The following is a 22,227-nucleotide window of genomic DNA, read 5'->3' as shown; positions in this document are numbered from 1 at the left end:
TAGTTTTCGTAGCAAGAAAGTGTTGACAGCGTTTTGATCTGGAGGGATTTGTTCGCGCACGAAGCAAATGTGTCCAGAAGCGTTGACCGAACGAGCAGTGATCGGATTGTTTCCCTTCACGGAGGGGATGCAATGGCAGCTCGTAGAAAAGAAGAAGTCAAAATGTATTTATTTAATGAGTCATCTTCGCGCGGAGAGGCGCAAACCAAAACAATCCCATAAAGGGTATTCTGTAAATTAGCGCTAAACGCAATCATCACATTAGAATAACTAGAACAAAGATGAAGAGCCAAAGGCTAATCAATTGAAATGTTAAACCAAATGTTGATACATAAAAAAAAAAAACAGAAAATAAACGTAAATTTTACTACAACTACTGCGGAGAAGCGCATTATTGTACCAACCATTATACAGTCCATATCGAAATGGAATTCCAAGCGCCCATGAGCGCACAGGATTATTTATTCAGTGGTGAAGATTTCATCCGGATTCATACAGACGTTTACACGTTTACAAGTTGTCGAAGGTGGAGCGCGAGAGACGTGAGAAAATTCTGCACACTCACGTTGAAAACTTACGATGAAACTCACGTAAAAATGGACTTTCCAGTCTAAATCCCGGGTCAAATAGTTTACCAAGCGTTAAAAGTTGTCTTAAATTCGCTCGCAAGTTGATGATTTAGCAAGGCATCTGCAGTTGTGGTAAGAAATCAAAGGTTTTCATCACTGGAACGACCATGAATGGACAATTTTATAAGGAGGAATGTCTCCAGAAGAGAATTTTGCCATTCATTTAGTCACACGACGGTCCTAAAGTTCTGTCCCGACTTAGCCAGCTGCCATTACAGCAGGGATGTCATTGAATGGTATTAGCAAAATAATGTCGATTTGATTGAAAAAAAGTATCAATCCACCAAATTGTCCAGATTGTCGTCCGATCGACAAAGTTTGGGCAATTATCAAGCGTAAATTGAAGAAATGTGGCAAACAGATCAAAACAACATCTGTTTTGGAAAAGTGCTAAACTTTTTGGCTCAGTTCTGGTACTGTCTTCGGTCCCAAGCCAATCGATGCACCCCTCGAAACATAGGAAAATCCACGAACCCCTCGTTTTATCTGTCAAACTTTCATAGCAAATCAAAACAAACATAGTGTAGTACTAGAATTTCGACTAGAATAGGGAACGGTAATCGATTTGGAAAATTCCATGAGCAGAATTCAAAAGTAATTCAAGAATCAATTCCATTGAGGTTTTGAGAGAATATTCATAAAACGCTGAGGAAAATTGCAACTTAATGTTTAGGAGAATTCGAAGGAGAATCCAAAGAATTTGTAGACAATCAGTAGTTAGTAGAGTGTATTGAAAAAATATTAATTATATGCTAGAGAAAGTACCGAGACTAGAGAAGAGTACCGAAACAGATTATTAAGATCTTAGACATAGAAATAAAATCAAGAAATAGATTTGAGAAAGTTTTCAAGATTTCGAGACTTCGGAAACCTTGTGAAATATCATGAAAGATTTATATATCCCATGTCATCATGATTCGGTAACTTATAATCGAAATTCCGGACTTTTTTTTATTTCTAACTTAAAATAAATCAAACGGCTGAGACAAAAAATTTCACAAATTTTCAAAATCTTGGACTCAAAGACATTCATTTGCGATACAGGAAACATTAAGAAATGCGGTCCTCAATTTTCCAATTCCATGCACAGGATCCCTCATTCAAGCTTTACAATTTTCTCTACAACAGAACCGAGGGAGAAGACATTGTAATCTCTACTTGATGCATTTAAATGATTAGGAAAGATTAGACGGGATTAAAAAGATTTGCGCTATTTATTATGTCATCTGTCGGAAAGCACGATGAGTGACTTTTTACTTCAGTGTAAATTATGAAATTACAAAAAAGGCAAAAAATCACGCTGGTAAAACGAAGACTTCAATCGTTCCAGACGCCGGCACCGGTGGTGTAGTGGTAAGCGTGACTGCTTTCTCACACCCCAATGGGTCTGGGTTCAATCCCAGCCGAGGTCGGTGGGATTTTTCTGAGGCATAAAAATCTCTGGTCACGTCTTCCTTCGGAAGGGAAGTAAAGTCGTTGGTCCCGGCCCATGTGTGTTGAATGGGTGCGATATCCTACGCAGGTGTGGAAGCTGCCTTCCTTGCACATTCGATTGCCGTCAATGGATGGCAATCGATGTCCGTCGGTGATTGGCACTAGATTGCGGAACAGAGACCGACGTTAAATAAAGGAATGAAGAAGAAGAAGAATCGTTCCAGACCGAGTTCCAGACAATTTAAATGAGTTTGCTGGCAGGTTCCGGACGATTTCGGTAAAGATTTTCGATACTGCCTACGAAAGTTCCAGTGGATTTCCGCGAAGTCTACGGAGGAGGTTCCATTCCATTCCGTTGAGAATTCAGGAAAATCCACTGGAATTTTCGTTGGCAGCATCAAAAATCTCCACCAAAAACGACAGGAAGCTCACGTGACTCTCTATCACCGGTGAGGTAATTCTCCGTACAAATCACCGGTGAAAGAGAGTCACGTGTTTCGCAGAATTGGGGGGAATGTTAGAAAACTCCGCTTAAATCCACTGAAACTTTTGCTTGCAACATCGAATATCTCCACCAGAATCGACTGGAATCTTCTCCGTCAAAAACTTCAGAATTTACCACTGGAACTTTCGTTTTCACCATAACAAATCTGCACCTGAATCGACTAGAACCCGCCAATAATTCAGAAAAATACACTGGATTTTTCGTTAGCAGCATCGAAAATGTACACCGGAGTCTGCTGTAACTTGTTCCGTCGACAATGTCAGACTAGAACTTTTGTTGGCAGCATCCAAAATCTTCACCGGAATCGATTGGAACCTCTTCTGTCGAGTCAGAATAATTCACTGGAACTTTCGTTGGTTGTATCGAAAATATCTACCGAAATCGAATGCAACCGGCACCGAAATTTTCACCAGAATCGACTAGAACCTGCTCCGTCGAGGATTGAAAAAATGCTGCCAACGAAAGTTCCGGTGGATTCAAGCGGAGTTGTCTAACATTGTCGTTTTCGGTGGAGCTTTTTCATGCTGCCTGCGAAAGTTCCATTGGATTTCCGCGGAGTTTCCTAACGAAGTCTACGGAGGAGGCTCCATTCAATTTCGTCGAGAATTCAGGAAAATCCACTGGAACTTTCTTTGACAGCATCGAAAATCTCCACCTAAATCGACTTAAGCCTCCTCCGTTGGTAACGTCAGAAAATTTCACTAGAGCTTTCGTTGGAAGCATCGAAAATATCCATCGGACTTGACTGAAACCTCCTTCGTGACAACGATAAGAAAAACCACATGGAACTCTCGTTGGCAATATCGAAAATCTTCACCGAAATCGTCTGGATCCTGCTCGGTCGATAATACAAAAAAAAAAATCCACCGTAATTTCCGTTGTCAGCATCGACAATTTCCACCGGAATCGACTGGAACTTGCTCCGTCGACAACGTCTGAAATTCCAACGGAGTTTCGTCGGTAGCATCCGAAATCTCCAGCGGAATTGACTGGAAGCTCCTCCGTCGAGAATTCAGAAAAATCCACCGGAACTTTCGTTGGCAGCATCGAAAGCGGCTCGAACTTCCTTCTGTGGAAACGTTTGCAATCAAAATATTTCTCACGTCACTTTTCAAATAGACCAATCCAGAGCTGATAATAGAAGAGTTACGCAGACTGAAACCAAAATCTAACTATCGAACTGTTAAACCATAGAGGTAACTCTAAGACTAGTAGGTCCCGAAGAAACGTGATCAACTTTTTGGCTCAGCTCTGGTACTCTCTTCAGTCCCAAGCTAATCGATGCATCCCTCGACACAAACGGAAAATCCACGAACCCCTCATTTTATCTGTCAAACTTTCACAGCAAAAAAAATGTAATATCGATCAACGTAATTCAAGCTGATGTATGAAATAATGATGTTATAGCAAAAAGCAGATACAATATTACATCAATAGATGTACATTAGGGTGCTTCATTCTGAAAAAAGTGATGAATTTCTGATGGGCCACCCTCCAGTTCGATTCATAGCCCCAAAATATGAACCTGTGCAAAAATTGGTAAAGATTGATGAAGGTTTAGAGGTCGCGCCAATGATTTGAAATTTGTATGGGAATTACTATGGAAGAATTTAAAAAATCGCTTATATCGCTATAACTTTGCTTCTACTTGTCCAAATGTCGAAAAAATTTAGTATGTTATTGCTATGGCAATAAACAAAAAGCCTACAGTTGCTACGCTCAGTTTTGCAGCGTATCAAGAATTATAAAAATGTGAAAAAATGGCAAAATAGGGTAAATTGACAGATGAATATGTACAAGGCAACAACGCCAATTTCATCGCAACAACAACTGGCTTGTTGATCATTGTCATGACAACCACATATTTTTTTTTCAACGTTTGGACAACTACAACCAAAGTTAGAGCAATGTAAACGAAAATCAATAATTTCCCATACTAATTCACCAAAATCTCCATACAAAATCCAAATCATTGGCGCGACCTCTAAACCTTCATCAATCTTTACCATTTTTTGCACAGGTTCATATTTTGGGGCTATGAATCGAACTGGAGGGTGGCCTATCAAAAATTCATCACTTTTTTCAAAATGAAACACCCTAATGTACATCGTACAACGTAATATTACACAACCGGCGGAATGACCTCTGTGCAGCTGTTTGGATGTAATATTCAACAACTTTTTTTTTCTGTGTTCATAGCGAATCAAAACAAACATAGTGTAGTACTAGAATTTTGACTAGAATGGGATACGTTAATCGGTTTACTTGGGACCAATAGGCTAGTCAAGTAGTGAGCCAATTTTAAATCGTTACTTTCCACCGGTTGGTTAATAAGGTGATACCAACAATCAATACGAAACTAACGATTCAAATTGGCTCACTACTTGACTAGCCTATTTGTCCCAAGCAAACGATTAACGTACCCCATTCTAGTCGAAATTCTAGTACAACGCAATGTTTGTTTTGATTCACTCTGAAAGTTTGACAGATAAAATGAGGGGTTAGTGGATTTTCCTATGTTTCGAGGGGTGAATCGATTAGATTGAGGCCGAAGAGAGTACCAGAGCTGAGCCAAAAAGTTGAGCACGTTATTTCGGGACCTTCTAGTCTTAGAGTTACCTCTATGGTGATACTCTAAGGAAGCCTTAGCGTGAAACTTCAAAGGCACAAATGTCAGCTTCCACAAAACATACAAATTTGAAATTACTACTCTCTGTTTGTAGTAGCACAGCAAAGTAGACAAATTGACTCTGTTGCGTGGGAAGTATTGTTTGTACAAATCAGAATAACAGGGGAAACTTTCACAAGTCTGTTAAAAGAAAGTCGACAGTGAGCATGCATAAGGGCGTGACTGCGATGATCAATTCTCTTCGTTGATTTTCTGTTTAAATAATAACTCACTTGGACTAACATTTCTCGGTGCGTTTGTTGTTGCTTTTGATAGCCAATGCAACCTGTTACAGCACTGTATTGGACAAACGTCAGGAAATTGCTTCCCTTAGCTTTTGTAATTTAAAGCGAACATCGTTGAAGAGAATCTATCATCGCAGTTAGGCCCTTATGCACTGTCTCACTGTCGAATTGTAACCTCGCAGTCACATGTCTTTCCTCACTCGATTCCGACAGTCGACTTGGATGACGTGAAAGTTTCAATACTAGATGAGTGAGAAAATGAATCGCAAGTGACACGGTGTTCATTTACTGAAATAATGTCAGTTTGCTTAGTTCTTCATAAGGGAGCATCCATAAATGACGTAGCATATTTTTGATCAGTTTTAGACCTCTCCTCCCCCCACGTAGCGTATTTGGCTATATCCAATACATGACCGGTCACAAATTCTGAAACCTCCACCTCCCCCCTCAAATGCTACGTCATTTATGCATGTCCCCTAAAGGGTCCACGCCATTTTTAGGGGTTCATGATTCAGCTTATTTGCAGGTTTCGCTGTTTTACTATTACATGCGATTGCCATTGTTTATGCACAATACGTTACATCACAATATTTTAATATATTCTTTAAAACAATACGTAAGCTATTGTTATTTGTTACGCACAGAAACCTTAGGACAGACTATATTTAGTCTGGCATAGGCCCTTTCAGTTTGGGTAATAATGTTGTTTTCGTTTTCACGTTTTTCTTTAAAATACTTAGCACTAAACGTTGGAAAATTTGTTATCGGACTCAGATTCAGAGTCATGGATAATGGGTTATTAACATCAGGTATGAAAATGATATATCTATCTACGACATGGTGAAGATTGATAGTTTCAATTAGCTTTACTATAATCTGCACGGTGTGCAAACGAAATATTGCTCAAACGTCGTTTGGCACATGGAATGGAGTAAAGTGAAAAGTAACATCAAATAAGGCTACCAGAAATTGGCTTTTCTGATGGTCATAGAGTTACTAGAAGTTCAAATTAAAACTGAACCCCGTTAATATGCACGAAGTGTCGTTCAGATCGATTTTAGTAATATCTGAAAAATAAAATGTGTTAAGGCATTTTACTACAAATCCGTTGTAAGTACCTTATATGCGACTTCATAAGCAAAATGTTAAAAGAGATTTCTTCAATTCTTCCCTAACTCTTTTGACAGAAGTTTAGTTTTCTAAAAGACCACTAAAGCTCATTTTATGTAAGTCACATTAACTGATGCTCTGAAATTAGAAATTGAAGAGGTGATTCTGAGGAAGAGTTGGCTAGCTGGCCGATAATTAGGGTGACTGGAATGGGAAATTCTCCGGAATACTGAGAAAATAATATCTCTGAATCTGATATATTTAGTTACTACCTGTTACAACATTTACTGTTATAGTGTTGCAAGATCTAGAAGATCAGTTGATATGAACTACAGGACAATTCGGAGGACCTAGAACATCTGCTATACATGAAAATGGATCGAACCTGTAGTATGTATTATGCCAGTCTTGATTGATGTAATAGATCAAATCATCTAAACTCTGAAAGATGACTTGGAGAATCATCAAAAGAAATGTTTTAAAGGGTGATACGCTCAAAATTTGGTCAAGGGAAAACGCGTGTAAATCGGTGAAATCGTTTATTTAAAAAATCAAATTAAATTTCTTTTTCAAGTTCAATTAGTATAAAATTCAGGAAAAATATTCAGTTAGGCTTCCGCTTTTCCAAATCCGAATTGCCGGGCCTTACGCTTGACCCCTGCCATCAGATTTTGTACAGCCACCTTGTCCACCTTCTTCGCCGCAGAAAGCCAGTTTGCCTTGAACTGCTGCTCGCCCTTAGCAGTTTTTTTGGTCTTCTTTAGGTTCCGCTTGACAATAGCCCAGTATTTCTCAATTGGGCGGAGCTCTCTTTCACGTAAATTTCTTGGTTGACAGTCCCGGAAGCTATGAAAATGCTGCTTTTCAAGCCACAGGTACAGATGGCTTGAAAAACCAGATATATCTTTGCGAACTTTGACAGTTTCATGTGCTTGAAAACATCTGCTACCTTCCCCCTTCCTTTTGCCGTATAAAACTCCTGTCCCGGAAGCTGCTTGTAGTCGGCTTTGACGTAGGTTTCGTCGTCCATTACCACGCAGTCAAACTTCGTCAGCATCGTCGTGTACAGCCTCCGGGATCGCGCTTTGGCCGTCGTATTTTGTTTATCATCGCGATTTGGAGTCACTACCTTCTTGTAAGTCGATAGTCCGGCTCGTTTTTTGGCTCGATGCACGGTTGTACACCCAGCTTATTTGCGGCATCTCGGAGAGAGAGGTTAGGGTTTCGCTTGAAACTACCGGCAACTCTCTTTGTCGTCTCAGCGGCTTCCGGTTTTCGATTTCCCCCCGATCCAGACTTCCTGGCTGTCGACAAACGTTCCCCAAACACTTTAATTACATTTGTAACGGTTGATTTGGCAACTTTTAGCGATTTTGCCAACTTTGCGTGCAAGTAGCTCGGATTTTCGCGATGCGCGAGCAAAATTTTGATACGCTGCTCTTCTTGCTTGGACGGCATTTTGACAACTGAAGAGTGAATTCCAAAATCAAAATAGGAGCAACATTCTACACACATACACCTTCAAAATGAGGGGTGTTCAGGTTTTTTAAATGCAAAATTGAAAGAAATACGTCAAGTTGATATTGACCAAATTTTGACCGTATAACCCTTTATCAAGACAGCTGTCGATAAATAATAGTAAAATAAATGTTACTAATCTCAATACTTCACACAGAAATTTATACATATTAGAAATTTCCATTTCTTCGTTGAATTTTATGCCCGGAATTCAGCTGCTGGAGTGCTAATTCTTGACAATATAGCTAAATCATCAAAGCACGGGTCTTCCCTATAGAGAATGTACAAACATGTCCATAAAATCTAGATTCATCATTCAAGATTCCATCGGAACTATTAGCTGGAAAATTTTTGAATACTTCCTGAACAACCTTCAGTCTTGAAAGAATATTTGAATTTTTAAACAGTTGGAGATCCTCAGAACTTGATCAACCTGAAGTCTTGGAAAAAATATCCAGAGAACTTTACTAATATCTTCGTCTATGTGGAGATCTTTTGAATATTTCCTGCTGTCTAGGAAGAATGTCTGAAACAATATCCTGTAACTTATGCAACGTTTCCTGCATATATACAAACCCCCCTAAAGTTTTATAAAATTTCCTCAACCTCTACGAAGTTCCCTAAATTTATTCCAAATTCCATATTTTTCCCATCTCTCTTAATTCTACGAAGATCTTTGAACATCTTTGCACTTCTGGAAAGACACCTAAGACATGTACACATATTCTTGAACAACTAGAATGTTCCTTGAAATTTAACGAAGTTCCCAAAATCTCCAAAAAGTTCATGTAGCTTTGCTGAATTAACATCTCTGATTTTGGAGGCGAACCAGCCCAAGGCTGAAAGCCTCCCTAATAAAGATAAATAATAATAATAATAACATCTCTGACAAACTGCAACGAAGTTCCCTAAACTTAAGCGATGATCTCTGAAGTTCTTAGAAGTCAATTGAACTATTTTTAGATCTTCTACAAATTTCTCTGAAAGTTTTTCAAAATTCTTTACACTTATATGAAGTTTTATGCAGCTCCTTAAAATGCTACGAAATTTGCAAAACTTCTACAGTGGTCCAATTTTATTAATCGCTGTTAAATAGTAACATCAAACGTGACAAGCTTGATAAACTATCGGTGAGTCAAAAAAAGGGCCCTCGGCACCCCCATTAGCTTCGCCAATGCACAAAACTTACATCAAAGAAACTGGAACTTATTAGGGCATATCAGCCATCATGGCAGCCATTTTGTGTACTCTTCAAGGAATCACCTTAAGCCTGCAAGAGATTTTTGTACACTATGTTCAATAATTTGATTTTTAGGTGGGCGTTGTCCCTATGGTGAAATTGCTCCACAAAATGCCACGAACCAAGTCCGAGTACTCCATATCAGCGCGGTCAATTAACGATGTAAGCCATCTTTATATACACTAAAGCGCCATATGTGTTTGTATTGCAGATACACAGCTACGGACGTCTCTATCTGTATCAGCTGACGGCGCTGACACCCACTTGGGAGCATTTTCTGCGAAAAATAATCACACATGTACATATTTACAGAGGCGAAACATCTACACTAACATTTGAAAAGGGCGGAATTCCAAAATCACCATATCGAGAAAATCGTTTACGAATTTTGATGACCTAAAAATTAATCCTATTTCACACACCCATCCAAATTTACTTTCATTTTTTTCAGATGATCATAGGTCAAAAATTGTCCAATGTACAGTTTGAAATGATCGGTAAATGATTGTTACTTCGGTCATTCGGACTACCAAACATGATTGGTGCTCATTTTCTTAAGGCGGGGCCAATCTAAAGTTAGGTATTCTACTCTGAAATCTGTGAAAGGGAATCTAGTATCATGTAGAACAAAACGTCCAATCTAACACTCATTGATTATTTCATTGAGAAAATTCGTCCAATGTAACATGTCCAATGTACCAGATGCGTCATAGAGTTGACAATTGGAAATACGCCATGTAAAAGGAAACGTTTTCGATGATTTGAAATGCTATTTTCTTCTACTTTTTCCTATTTATCGAGTAGTTTGTGAACTGTTCTTGCTATATATAGCAAAATATGGTTTATTTACATTTTGGCTCTTCCGCCCCTTTCAAATGTTAGTCTAGAAATGCAAATATAAAACAACGAAAAAAAAAAGAATGATAAAGGAACAAGCAGTTTGATAACAGTCCGAAAAGATTTCCGTCCGTCGACCGGACCAGCAGGCAGCGCTCAGTCAGTGTTGTCAATCATTTGCCTCCTCCGTTGAGTACTTGAACAATTTATTCATCTCGCATTCGCATTCGGATGTCTGACCGGCGCGAGCGACCAAAACCCGACAGGAAATGAACCTTTGTGCTTATCAGAAATTCAGCAAGCAAGTTCAAGTGCACTTCAACTGCTGGAACTTGCCTCGGGTGATTATCTTGGCACACAGTTTGACGATAACGTCGGACCTGCATTCATCAGCGTTACTTTAGGCGGTTTTTAAGCCCGTTAAAAAAAAAACATTAACTCGAGTTACACTGGAACAAATGGGTGTTTTATTCTAATGGGAATCGTCATTCTTCCGTACACGTGCCGTCGCGGATCGAGACACTTAAAAGGGTAGCGTTCCGTTTTATGGACAATGAATGTGCTGTGAACTTCAAATCGGTACCGTGTATCACCCCTTCCTCAGTCGTCAGACCCTAACAAGATTTTTACACAATGTGAATGAATCGTTTGTGTTGCGAAAAAAGTCGTTCGAAGTGAATTTTTAAATTATTATCATTTTTTTTTCAGCAGAAATAAAATTAATGGAAGATCAAAAGTGATTGTGCGAGTGTTTGACAGTTGATCCAGGTTGATCATCGAAAGAAGAAGAAGAGAACAACGCCCCCTGGTGGAATGTGTTTGGCGAAAGTGTGCAATGATTCCGCCTACCTAGATAATAGTGGATGTGACAGGAGGAAACGAGAGGAGTCAGGCATCTCACGCTTGAGGAATAACATCAAAAATGGTTGCTGGTAGTGCTGCTGTGGGAATGCGGCAAGAATCGTTGTGTGATAACGTGTGATTATCAGTCCGGGAGAAAGGGGGAAGCGTAATCGCATGTGTGTGATAGTGACGAAAGGGAAACGACCGTCGTGCCGTCGTTGGCTGTGGCTTAGTAGTTCAGTGTGAATAATCAGAAGAGAAAGAAGAAGAAGGAGGGGGAGTATTGCCAGAAAATATCGGCTTCGAACTAACGAAAGTGCCGGAACAGATAGGATTTCAGATACAGGCTACAAGATGACGGTGGATTTTAACGATTACTTTTGGGTGAGTTGTATATTATGAGTAGTATACGGAGAGAGAAGATAAGCATGTACGATGTGATTGGGTGTTTGATTGTTTTTTTATGATGCTTTATAAATGGAGTGATAACGTCTCACCCCAGCAGGCCTGGGTTCAATCCCAGTCGGCGCCGCCGGGATGTTCTGAGACATAACATCTCTGATCACGCTCGGAAGGGAAGTAAAGCCGTTGACCCCAGTTCATGAGTTGATGGGTCGATAGGTAGGGTCAAGGTGTGGGAGCTGTCTCCCTGGCGTCGGTAGCATTGGTACTCAGCACGGAAAACAAGATCGACGGAAAACAAATCAAGGGAAAAAACTATAGTCTATCTGAAACAGGATGATAAAGGACCTCATACCATGCAAAAAATTGTTGAACCACCTTAGGGGTAATACAAATTACTAACGGATCCACGCAGACCAAAATGTGATACTTTTTTAACAAACCCTTCCGCCTCATATACTACAGTATAATTCTATGAAACATCTCCTAAACGCCCCTTAAAGTCTACGTAGCATTTCAAAATTATGAACATATTTCAAAATCGTTGGATTATTTCGTAAAAAATTGGTAGTTTTGTACCTTATCGCAAAATGTTAGACCCGTATTTTTTATTCTGTCATTAGGGTGACCATTTCCATGTTAAGGTTAAAAAGTTATGAATTTTTGAGAATAAAAAAACAATTTTTTGGACCACCCTAACATGTAAATGGTCACCCTAATGACAAAATAAAAAAAAAATACGGATCTAAAATTTTGCGTTAAGGAACACAACTACCATTTTTTTACGAAATTTGGTAGAACCACGGAATGGTGGTATATGAATTTTTTTTATCTCTTAATTTGTTCTAAATTCAAAATAAATTACATTTCATTTTATTTTTTTATTAATTACTTTATTTCTACAGGCTCAATCCAATAAACTTTACAGAGCCGAGTTATTATTTTCGTTATACATTATTGATGTCTTATATTTAAAGTTAAAGGAGTTGGACCGGATACTCGCGGTTGTCTCGAGGTTAGAGGAGATTTATAATTTGGATGGCATTTCATTTTAACCTAGGTGCTCCAGCTACTACTTTTACATTGTTCCTGCCTTGGAAATTCAGCAGTTTAAAAAACACGAACGCGAGAGCACTTCGAAAGAGTGTTTGAACTTGCTGATGCGGAATCGGGCGGACTTTTGGCGTCGATGGTAACTGTTGATGAAACCTGGATCCCCTATTATACCCCAGAGAACAGAATGAGTGCCCGGCAATGGACTGAGGCCGGCACGAGTGCTCCGAAGCAGGGCTGGCAAATGTCATTTTCAATGAAAGATCTCACGCGATATTTACAGAGATACTTCTGTCGCTACCATTGGATGAGAAAACGATGATAGAGATTTTCTTCAAAATCTTATCGAATTTTTTGTCATAACAGAACGGGACAGTGTTGTGATCATCGTAATCAATGAGCTAGTAATAACGATGTTCACATGCTATTAAAGTTACTAGTACAGAGGAAATCTTAATAATGTATACACTCTACCGATTACATACGGTTGTTTGCTTAAATTCATCTAAATCAGTTAGAAATGTTGATGTCAAAATCACATACGAATTATTCTCATGAGCGCTTGATCATTGAAAAATGACAAAAAAGCTAATGATAGGTCGTTTCATCTCGTGATAGTGAGAGGGCCTGTTTTCTCTTCGTCACATGACGGCCGTGATATTTACCAGCTCTGCTCCGAAGCGGCCGAGGGAGGCTCGATGGGTTGACAATAGAGGGAATCTTTTCCTTTTTGGCAGTAAGCTGGGAAAGTTTATTAGATTTTTTCCTGGATGTTGGATCATTCTCATCATCCGTAAGCAAATCAAATTGATTACTCGAATTAATTTCGTCAGAAGGGGGATCAAGATATTGCCCCTTTCTTTTGCACTTAGGCGCTATGGCAGTATTGAAACCATAGAGGTAACTCTAAAACTAGTAGGTCCCGAAGAAACGTGCTCAACTTTTTGGCTCAGCTCTGGTATTATCTTCGGTCCCAAGCTAATCGATGCACTCCTCAAAACATAGGTAAATCCGAGGGGGGCGACACATCTAAATCTCAATTTTAGATGCTCAAAAAATTTCACACTAGCGAATAAATCTTCGAAAAATCTTGTTTCATTTCTCGCATCTACTTGCATCGCGCATCGTCTTTTTGCAGGAAATCTTCAAAATCGTGATAAATCTTCTTTCTATCTGCTCAGCGTACGTGCAGCTAGCCACAGCAAAACACAGTATTTCTTGCATCGTACATAGAGTCGTCCCCCTCGGGTAAATCCACGAACCCCTCATTTAATCTGTCAAACATTCATAGAGAATCAAAACAAACATAGTGTAGTACTAGAATTTAAACTAGAATGGGGTACGTTAATCGATTTGCTTGGGACCAATAGGTTAGTCAAGTAGTGAACCAATTTCAAATCGATAGTTTCGTATTGATTATTGATAAAACGTTTATCCAAATCGACTTTCAAGCGGATCAAGAATCTGAAGGATCGAAGAGGAATTTTCTAAATCGATATCCAAGCAGCATTACCTCGGATAGGGTCCAAACAAGGATCGAAGAGGAATAAGAGTCGAACAAGGTATACAATTTACTGGTATATTGAACACTGAAAAGTGCTGTTTAAATTTGTTGTAGCTTAAGGTAGCAGTAACACTTCCTTCAGCAAAAAGCAAATAGATCCGCACGACAAGAGAGCACGATGCGGACTGATGAATGAATGCTCGAGTAACATTTGAAATGGGCCTATGTCCAAAACGTAAACAAATCGGGTTTTGATACCATTCTTTAGCACCGCTTGATAGCTACTAATCGGGTAGGAAAGTTCCGCATATTCGAGAAAAATCATTAAAAATAACTCGATTTTCGAAATGGCCGACCAACGAAATTTTTCGATTCATGAATAGGCCTGCACGCTAAAACGGCCAACCATTCATTTATTTCATTTCATTGATAAGCCTACACTGAACCAAAACATCATCCTGGCATCGAATGATTATTGCCTCACTCAAGCCCTATAACTATTATGCGATGATTTTGAGAGGATCTTCATTCGATTTATCATCTGTTGGAATATGATCAAATCAAATGACAATCATCCATATAATGAATGATTTTAGATCGATTTACGAAACCCAAGTAGACATAAATCAAACATAAAATCATAGGATATTCGTATTATTTTCAACTAATTATTAAATTGAAATTATATGATCGATTTTCGGATGAAAATCAGGTGCACAACATCAAGTCATTTTACAATTTATTTATAATTATATTATTTACAAGTTGAGATTTAACCTGAGCTGGCGGGTCCTTGAGAGACGAATGATGCTGGCGAGGTAGAGCCAATTGAAGGGCAAAGATGTTTTTATACAGCAGATTGATGTTAGCTTCGTAGACAGGCGTTATCAATAATGTCTCATGGGAAACATATCCGTGGGTTGTTATGGAGCCTGGGAAATGATGGGAAAACTTCAATAGTCTCATCGTGCATGTGCATCTGGAAGGAAACTTATCTTCTGGTCTCGTTGGTAAAATTGGTCGACCACGACGTTCTGGATGATCCAATAGCGCTGACCGTTCCGAATGCTGACATTCTTGAACATTAAATGCATGTGGGTTAGCAAAATGATACGTATACTTACATCTAAGCACTTCAATTCTCTTAAGACCTTTGAAAATATATAACAACTTTACAATCAAGTTTTCACATAACGTGTGTTGCCATTTTTCTTCGGTTATAAAAGATTTTATAGTTGAAATCAAATGATTTTAGTTTTGGGACTATCTTAAATGATATTTCCAAACTGAATGTTTTTCATTAAATCTAACATATTTATTGCTAACGAAATACATACAAAAACATGTCAATATTCATTCACTGATCAAAAGAGCATCACATGTTTCCGAATAGAAAATCATCCTACTGATTTATTCGTACGGTTTTCAGAAACATTGAAATTGGATGCAACTGAATGATGTTTCATTCTATAAATGGAGTGTGATTTGGTTCAGTGTAGTCACGTAAGGGCCGATGATTGAAAATGTTCAAACCAAAGCTAGGCCCTACTGCTTGAGGCAGGGCCGATGATTTGTTTTGAATTTATTTGAAAGGCTTAGCAAAGGGCGTACCATTTCTGATGACAAGCACAACGGCTTAACAAAAAGGGCCTATCCATTGAAAGATTCACAAAAAGGCTTATTAATTTATGAAATTAAATTGTTATCGATTTTCATACATTTTTGAAAGCTTTTCGTATATTTTGGATGTTGTATACTGAGATACAGTCAGGCATGGAAAATCATTTGTATTCATTTCATACATTCAGTTAAATTCATTTGCCTCTAACTTTTTTCATCAACAGCATTCCGCAAAATGATGTATAGAGCTTTTGTAGGTTTTGTTATTAGCTACAAGTTTTGCTCATAACTCAAATCTGTATCTCTTATGCATCACGAACTAGAGCGGGCAGAACTTGTTACTGTTTTTCAGTGAATGTAAAATACATTCACTAAAAAACAGTAGTGGCTTCTGTTTGCTCTGGTTCGTGATGCATAAGAGATAAAGATTTGACTTGTTAACAAAAGTTGTAGCTTATGACAAAACCTACAAAAGTTCTATGCATCATTTTGCGGAATGCTGTTAAAGAAAATGTAAATGTAAATGAATGCAAATGATGTTCCATGCCTGGATACAGTTACTATATAAGGTTGTGAACAATATAAATGCCTAAAATACTTCAATTTTCTTAAATATGAATTGAATAGTGGTGGAAAAATTTAAAATTCATTTTCTGGTTTGTTTATGTTTTGGACATAGGCCCATTTCAAATGTTACTCTAGAATGTTTGTTTTCCGGCTTGTTTGTTTGCTTCCAAAACTTATGTTCATAGGGTATATGTCCTTAACCTCGGTCTAATATGAAGCATTCAATTACATTTTATGCCGTATCTTACGAAGTAATCGAGCTGCAGTCGTTATTTCACTGACATGAAGCAAGTTTACGTATTCTTATTATTTGGACATTAATTAGGTACGACTGAAAATGGTAAAACTCACAATTTTAACATGAAAACTTTCCAGGTACGTGGATGTAATGTCGGTCTACTGTACTCAAATTGGGTCTAATGAAATGAATGCAACTTCACGTAACCACATTGTGACGTCATTTTCACTTCTCACGCTGATGAGGAAGAAAGATACAGTGGTTTCTTTACGGTTGATCCATATAACATAAACCACGTTGCTTTTAGAATCAAAGTTCAAAGCCATATAGATCATATCGTGAACCTATTTCCGTGTATGCCAAATGTTCTAGGATTTCCAAATCGATATTTCGATACTACAGATATTATCCTAGTCTTTGTTGATCTAGTAAAACAAATCATCTGAACTGCAGGACGATTTGGAGAACCTAGATCATCTGGTATACGTGGAAATAATTAAAGATTATCCATATAGACACTACGAACCTGTTTGGACATGTTTCAATCCTACAGACTTTATCCCAGTCATGGTTGAACTCCAGAACGATTTGGAGAACTTAAAACATCTGGTAGAACAAATCAACTGATGTCCTGGATGAGTTGGAAAACCTTTAATTTCCGGTATACATAGAAATAAGTCGTGCATAATCCACACAGTCACATGTAGACGATTCGGTTATGATTTGGCAACGAAAAGGTTCATATTAGAAATAAAAAAAATAATGTAAATGTCTCACCATTGGACAGACCCCAAGGAATATCCGTGTAAATACAGAACCGCGACGTGCCCAACAAGTGTGACTTACGAAACTCTGGTAATTTCTCGATTATGTGCAGGGTGTTTGGTTTGAATCGGTCAAAAATTGAGAAAACTAGAGCCAAATTAACTACAACATTTAGGACACCAAAATACGTAAGAGACGCAAAGGTTAACTTTCAAGAAAATTTTCATTTCAAATGAAAAGGCATTAAATTTTTTTTAAATAATGTTTCATCAAATCTAGGCTGGTATTATTCAATAGAATCTCATAATGTAAGGGTGTTTTATTATGTTCACTAATTACTCAGAATTTATACTATACATAAATAGGTGAAGATGATACAATGTTATTCAAAAAAAAATTCAAAGGTTACAAACGATACTCCTTTAGTTCAGTCGGTAAAGGCGCAGCTACAAAGCAAGTTCATGCTGGAGGCGACTGAGTTCAATTCCCGTCCGGTCTATTAATTTTTCTAGAAAGCTCTCAATTAAAATGTGAAGGTACTTCAAAGAACACTAAGTTGAGAGCAGGCAAAAATCTAATATGCTATAAGCAATAAGCTTGAAATGCCATGTAGTAGTATACAAATGCTATTTTTAGGCAATGAAAACAGTTTTTTTTTGTCGCGGATTAGTATTTGAAGTCGCGGATTTCTTTTGAGAAATCGCGGATATCGCGGATTAAATTTAGAAAATCTTGTAACAGCCCTGTATTTCTAAACAACCCAAATTTGAGTAGGATCTACTCATATCCGCAGGGCTGATAGCGGGTCACTTTTTAGTGACTTTGTCACTTTTTTTAAGGTGGTCACTTCAAAGTCTCTATTTTCGTCAAAAAGTCACTAAAGTCACTTTTTTTTAAAGCGAAGGAGGCGCTCAATAAAGAACGCAAAATATTTTTCTTGAAAAAAAAAAGGTTTTTTAAACCATAAAATCTTTTTCAGTGCACCTATGTATAGCACTCAGCTCTGTTTAGGAATATCGGTCAATTCTTTTTCGCTTTGACAGGTTAAATGTTGACTGAAGTTCACTTCTATTCGGGTCTACGAAATATGCCGCACAGGTTGACAGATCCTTATGGGGATTTTCTGTGGAGTGAATGAATACGAATGATTCACACAAGGAGTAAAGAGTTCTAGCATATGAAGATGAGTGAGATTAATGTTATCCGGGTTATTCTTACTCTTTCTGGCGAAAAATTCGCCCAGACATACCGCCGAACAATGAGGTGTCCGCTTTCTTTTATTCGTTAATAAAATAAAATTCCGCAGTGAAAACAACGACAAGAGAAATTTCATAAAACATAACCCCACCTAGTGCGTTTTTTTATTGTGCATTTCTCATCCAACTAAACTACTTTTTCGGTAGCTTTCCAAATGGCGAAAAGTGGTCGTAAAACTGCGCTTTTGCATTGCATCGGCTTGAGGTGTTCGGCGCACTTTATCCTTGCCTCGTAAGGAATATACAAAAATGACAAGACGTCCCGGATTCGCCTTCCTGCCCCGCATTACCGTACTCTAAAATGCTGGGATATTCTTGTGATATTTTTCGTATTCTCTACAATTCTGGGAGCTTCTTTTGATTTTTAGCAGCTTTGGAGAAGCTTGGTGTTCTTATATTAAGTATTTGGACTAATTGAACTAGAACTTCAATCCGAAAAACAAAATTGATGTGCAAGGAAACTATCTGAAGTTCTGGGAAATAATTTAAAGTTCTATGAACTTTTCCTGAATTCTCACATTTTCTAAAGGAGCATTCTTCTAGCGTAGCATTTTTTAATACCCCTTCGTCCTTAAAATCAATAAACTTCTCTGAAGCTCAAAGAGCTTTTTGAACTTCTGACATATTCTGCCAAGTTCCTTAACTTACTTATTAATGCTTTGAACATTATTGAAATTATAAAAAATTTCCAAAGGATTAAAAAAAAAGTTTAGACTTCTTCAAAATGCTGGCAGATTCTAAAAGTTGTTTATTTTTTTTAGAAGCTGGGAGAAATTCTCTCAATATATAAAGTTGTCTGAAATTCTTAAACTTTCTCTGATGTTCTAGGATCTTCTATGAAACTTTTAAGCTTCTTTAAAATCCTGTAAAATTCATTAGTTTTTAGGACTTCTCTGAAATTTGAGGAAAATCTTTAAAATTTTCAAAATTTACCTGAAGTTCTTAAAAACTTTCTGAAAACTTATGATCTTCTCTTAAGGCTTTGAGTTAAGATAACATGCTGGAGGATTCTCAATAAAATCTTCAAATTGCTCTTAACTTTTGAGATTTTTTTAAACTATATATTGTTGAAATAAACTGACGCAAGGTTCTTAAATAATTTTGAAGTTCTCCCAATGATCTTCTCTGAACTTCATTAATATCTATGGAACTTCTTGAAGTGATGAGTACTTCTATAAAGTTCTGAGGGCTTCCCTCTAAAATTGTCGTATACTCCATGTTTCGTTGAAGTGAATTACTGAAGTCTAAGAAATAAGAACATTTATAAAGCTATTAAATAATTTTAATAAATTAAGTTCACATAATGAAGGATTATTCATCTTCTCAGTGAGAAAAATATAAGTGAGTTTATATAGTAATATAATTGGTTAAGTATAACTAAACTGTTTTGTTTTTTTGAGAAAAACTAATTGTTGCACCAAAATAAAATATCTTTAGAATACGGGGATGTTGTTGTACACGGAGAACAAATTATAGCAGACGCAAATATTTTTCCGGTCAAAATAACTATATTGTTCAATTGTTTTAGAGATAACCCGAAACTATAGTTGATTTGACTATATATAGAGGGCAACAACTATAGTCCATAGTTGGCTCCTCGATTGGTTCAACTATATTTTTCAGTAGATGGACAAATGTCAAACTTCCAAATACAACTATGCTTTAGGCTGTGAACCATTTGCCAAGTTAAATTTAACTCGTGGTTAAAAGTGACATTTCGAAAGTTATTTTCAATGTTCGAAAATCCCCGTGCTGTCGATCGACCGGTTTTCGACCAACGGTTGTCATAATTTAACTTTTTGTCTGTCAGAAATAACCATGCTCGGATAGCAGGGTTCATTGATAACTTTCCATCTGTCAAATTTTAACCAAAAGTTAAAAAAAATCACCAAATGGTTCAGAGCCTTAGTTGATTCAAGAAAACTATTGTTAGGGAAGCAAAATTTTACAATGTTTATTAAACGAACTGCTCTTCATTATCGACAAACTTCCTTAATGTTTTGCTTCTTTATCGATCTCAAAAACACAACTGCAAAATAATAAAAAAGGTGAACTGCGTGAGAGCCAGCTATCTTATCGCCTGCTCTACGCATCACAAGGTAAAAGCAACAATCAATACGAAACTCTCGATTTTAAATTGGCTCACTACTTGACTAGCCTATTGGTCCCAAGCAAACGATTAACGCACCGCATTCTAGTCGATATTCTACTACTACACAATGTTTGTATGTTTGTTTTGATTCGCTATGAAAGTTTGACAGATAAAATGAGGGGTTATTGGTTTTTCCTTTGTTTCGAGGGGTGAATCGATTAGCTTGGGACTGAAGAGAGTACCAGAGCTGAGCCAAAAAGTTGAGCACGTTTCTTCGCGACCTTCTGGTCTTAGAGTTACCTTCTATGGTAAAAGTGTGTGGATTTATGATGATCATTTGAAACCAAATTATACAATTAAATTACATTTGACAGTTGTTATAATTGATCAAAGTTATAGTTGAATTGAGTATAAGATGAACAGTTGAATCTATTAGGTAGATATTATTGAGTTGACGGTCAAATTAATGTTGGAATATCTATAGGTTTCTTTCAAACAACAATATTTTTCCATGTGAAAGTAACTATTAGGATTGTTATCTTAACTTAACGAATTTGTTCTCCGTGTACGGTAGCGACACCTACTTGAGTTAAGAGAAGAATCAGAAATATGTTAAAAAAAGTGAGTTGCACGAAAAGACCTGTTTTTGTTTCAATAGTTTGAGTCCATATTAATAGTTTTTATGTGTTTTTAGGTGAAGTGGCTATGTTCAACCTTTTTCATGTATAAAATCAATGATTCCATGCACGAAACGAAAATCAATTATTTTATTCATGTGTTTCACTTATACATTTTTGCCAAACATAAGCCTTATACATTCCATAAGACAAACCATATAGGTCCTATAAGAATGCATAAAAAGTATATGTGACCGCTTATACATTTCATTTGACACATGATCTTCATAAACTTTTTGCAAGGCGTCTGTTTATTAGTTGACTTATACATTTTATGAATAATCAGCAATAGAAATTTGCCAAAAGGTATAAGGAGATTTCTATCCGTGTGGAGCATTGTTGAATAACGAGGCGATTTGTGAATCGATGATTTTTGTGTGTTTAATTGTGTGTCCAAACTTCAATTTTTAGAAAATTATACAAAAACAAGGATACCCTAATAAAAAATAACCATAAACGAACGATAACCCAAATCATTGAACTATTCCACAAATGGGTTGGATGATACCCAGAACACGTCGTTAAGCAAATTAACCATACAATTTTTATTAGGGTATGGCTGAAATAGCATGGAGGAAATAGTCAACAAGAAGAAAGCAACTGTTATAACTAACTACTTCGGAAAGAAGTAGTACTAATTTCCCTATTTTGGATCCTCTATTAGCTGTCACTAGATTCATGTACTATTCATTGTTGATTTTAAACTGTTTATTAATAAGGTGAACGTTAACCTGATACTTTAACTAGTCAAATATATTGGTTCCATGCAATCTGCATTCAAAGTTGAAGTCAACATTACGTGTTTGTGGACCACTCAGTGTTCGCTGAAGGATTGTTTACGTTCTGATGATGGATGATAACAAACTTTTACTGGAAAACAAGGAGAAATTCATACTAATCAAAGAATCTAATCTCGGCACAGAAGCGCAAGATAAGGTTGAATCGCATTAAATTCAACCCAGAAATAGACATTCATTTTACATTTTTTTTTTGCAAAAAATGTTAATTAAAATAAGTGGTTCAC

At 37.2% G+C, this 22,227-nt stretch overlaps 2 protein-coding genes across 2 annotated transcripts in view; both read left to right on the top strand.

Moving 5' to 3' along the window:
• LOC135710126 (F-BAR domain only protein 2) overlaps positions 1 to 22,227 on the top strand; it is a 103,627-nt gene that overhangs the window by 2,500 nt on the left and 78,900 nt on the right. The window contains exon 3 of the mRNA XM_065232614.1: positions 10,895 to 11,413. Coding sequence (XP_065088686.1) covers positions 11,384 to 11,413 — 30 coding nt within the window. The 5' untranslated portion in view covers positions 10,895 to 11,383. The remainder of the gene's footprint in view (positions 1 to 10,894; positions 11,414 to 22,227) is intronic.
• Positions 1 to 22,227, top strand: part of ATPsynO (ATP synthase subunit O, mitochondrial) — a 172,016-nt gene that overhangs the window by 132,553 nt on the left and 17,236 nt on the right. The window lies entirely within an intron of this gene.

Source organism: Ochlerotatus camptorhynchus, unplaced genomic scaffold (genome assembly GCF_037179485.1).
Source record: "Ochlerotatus camptorhynchus isolate MF236.1 unplaced genomic scaffold, CSIRO-AGI_Acam_v1.1 ptg000370l, whole genome shotgun sequence".
Lineage (NCBI taxonomy): Eukaryota > Metazoa > Arthropoda > Insecta > Diptera > Culicidae > Ochlerotatus > Ochlerotatus camptorhynchus.
This window is presented reverse-complemented; position numbering and strand designations above follow the sequence as displayed.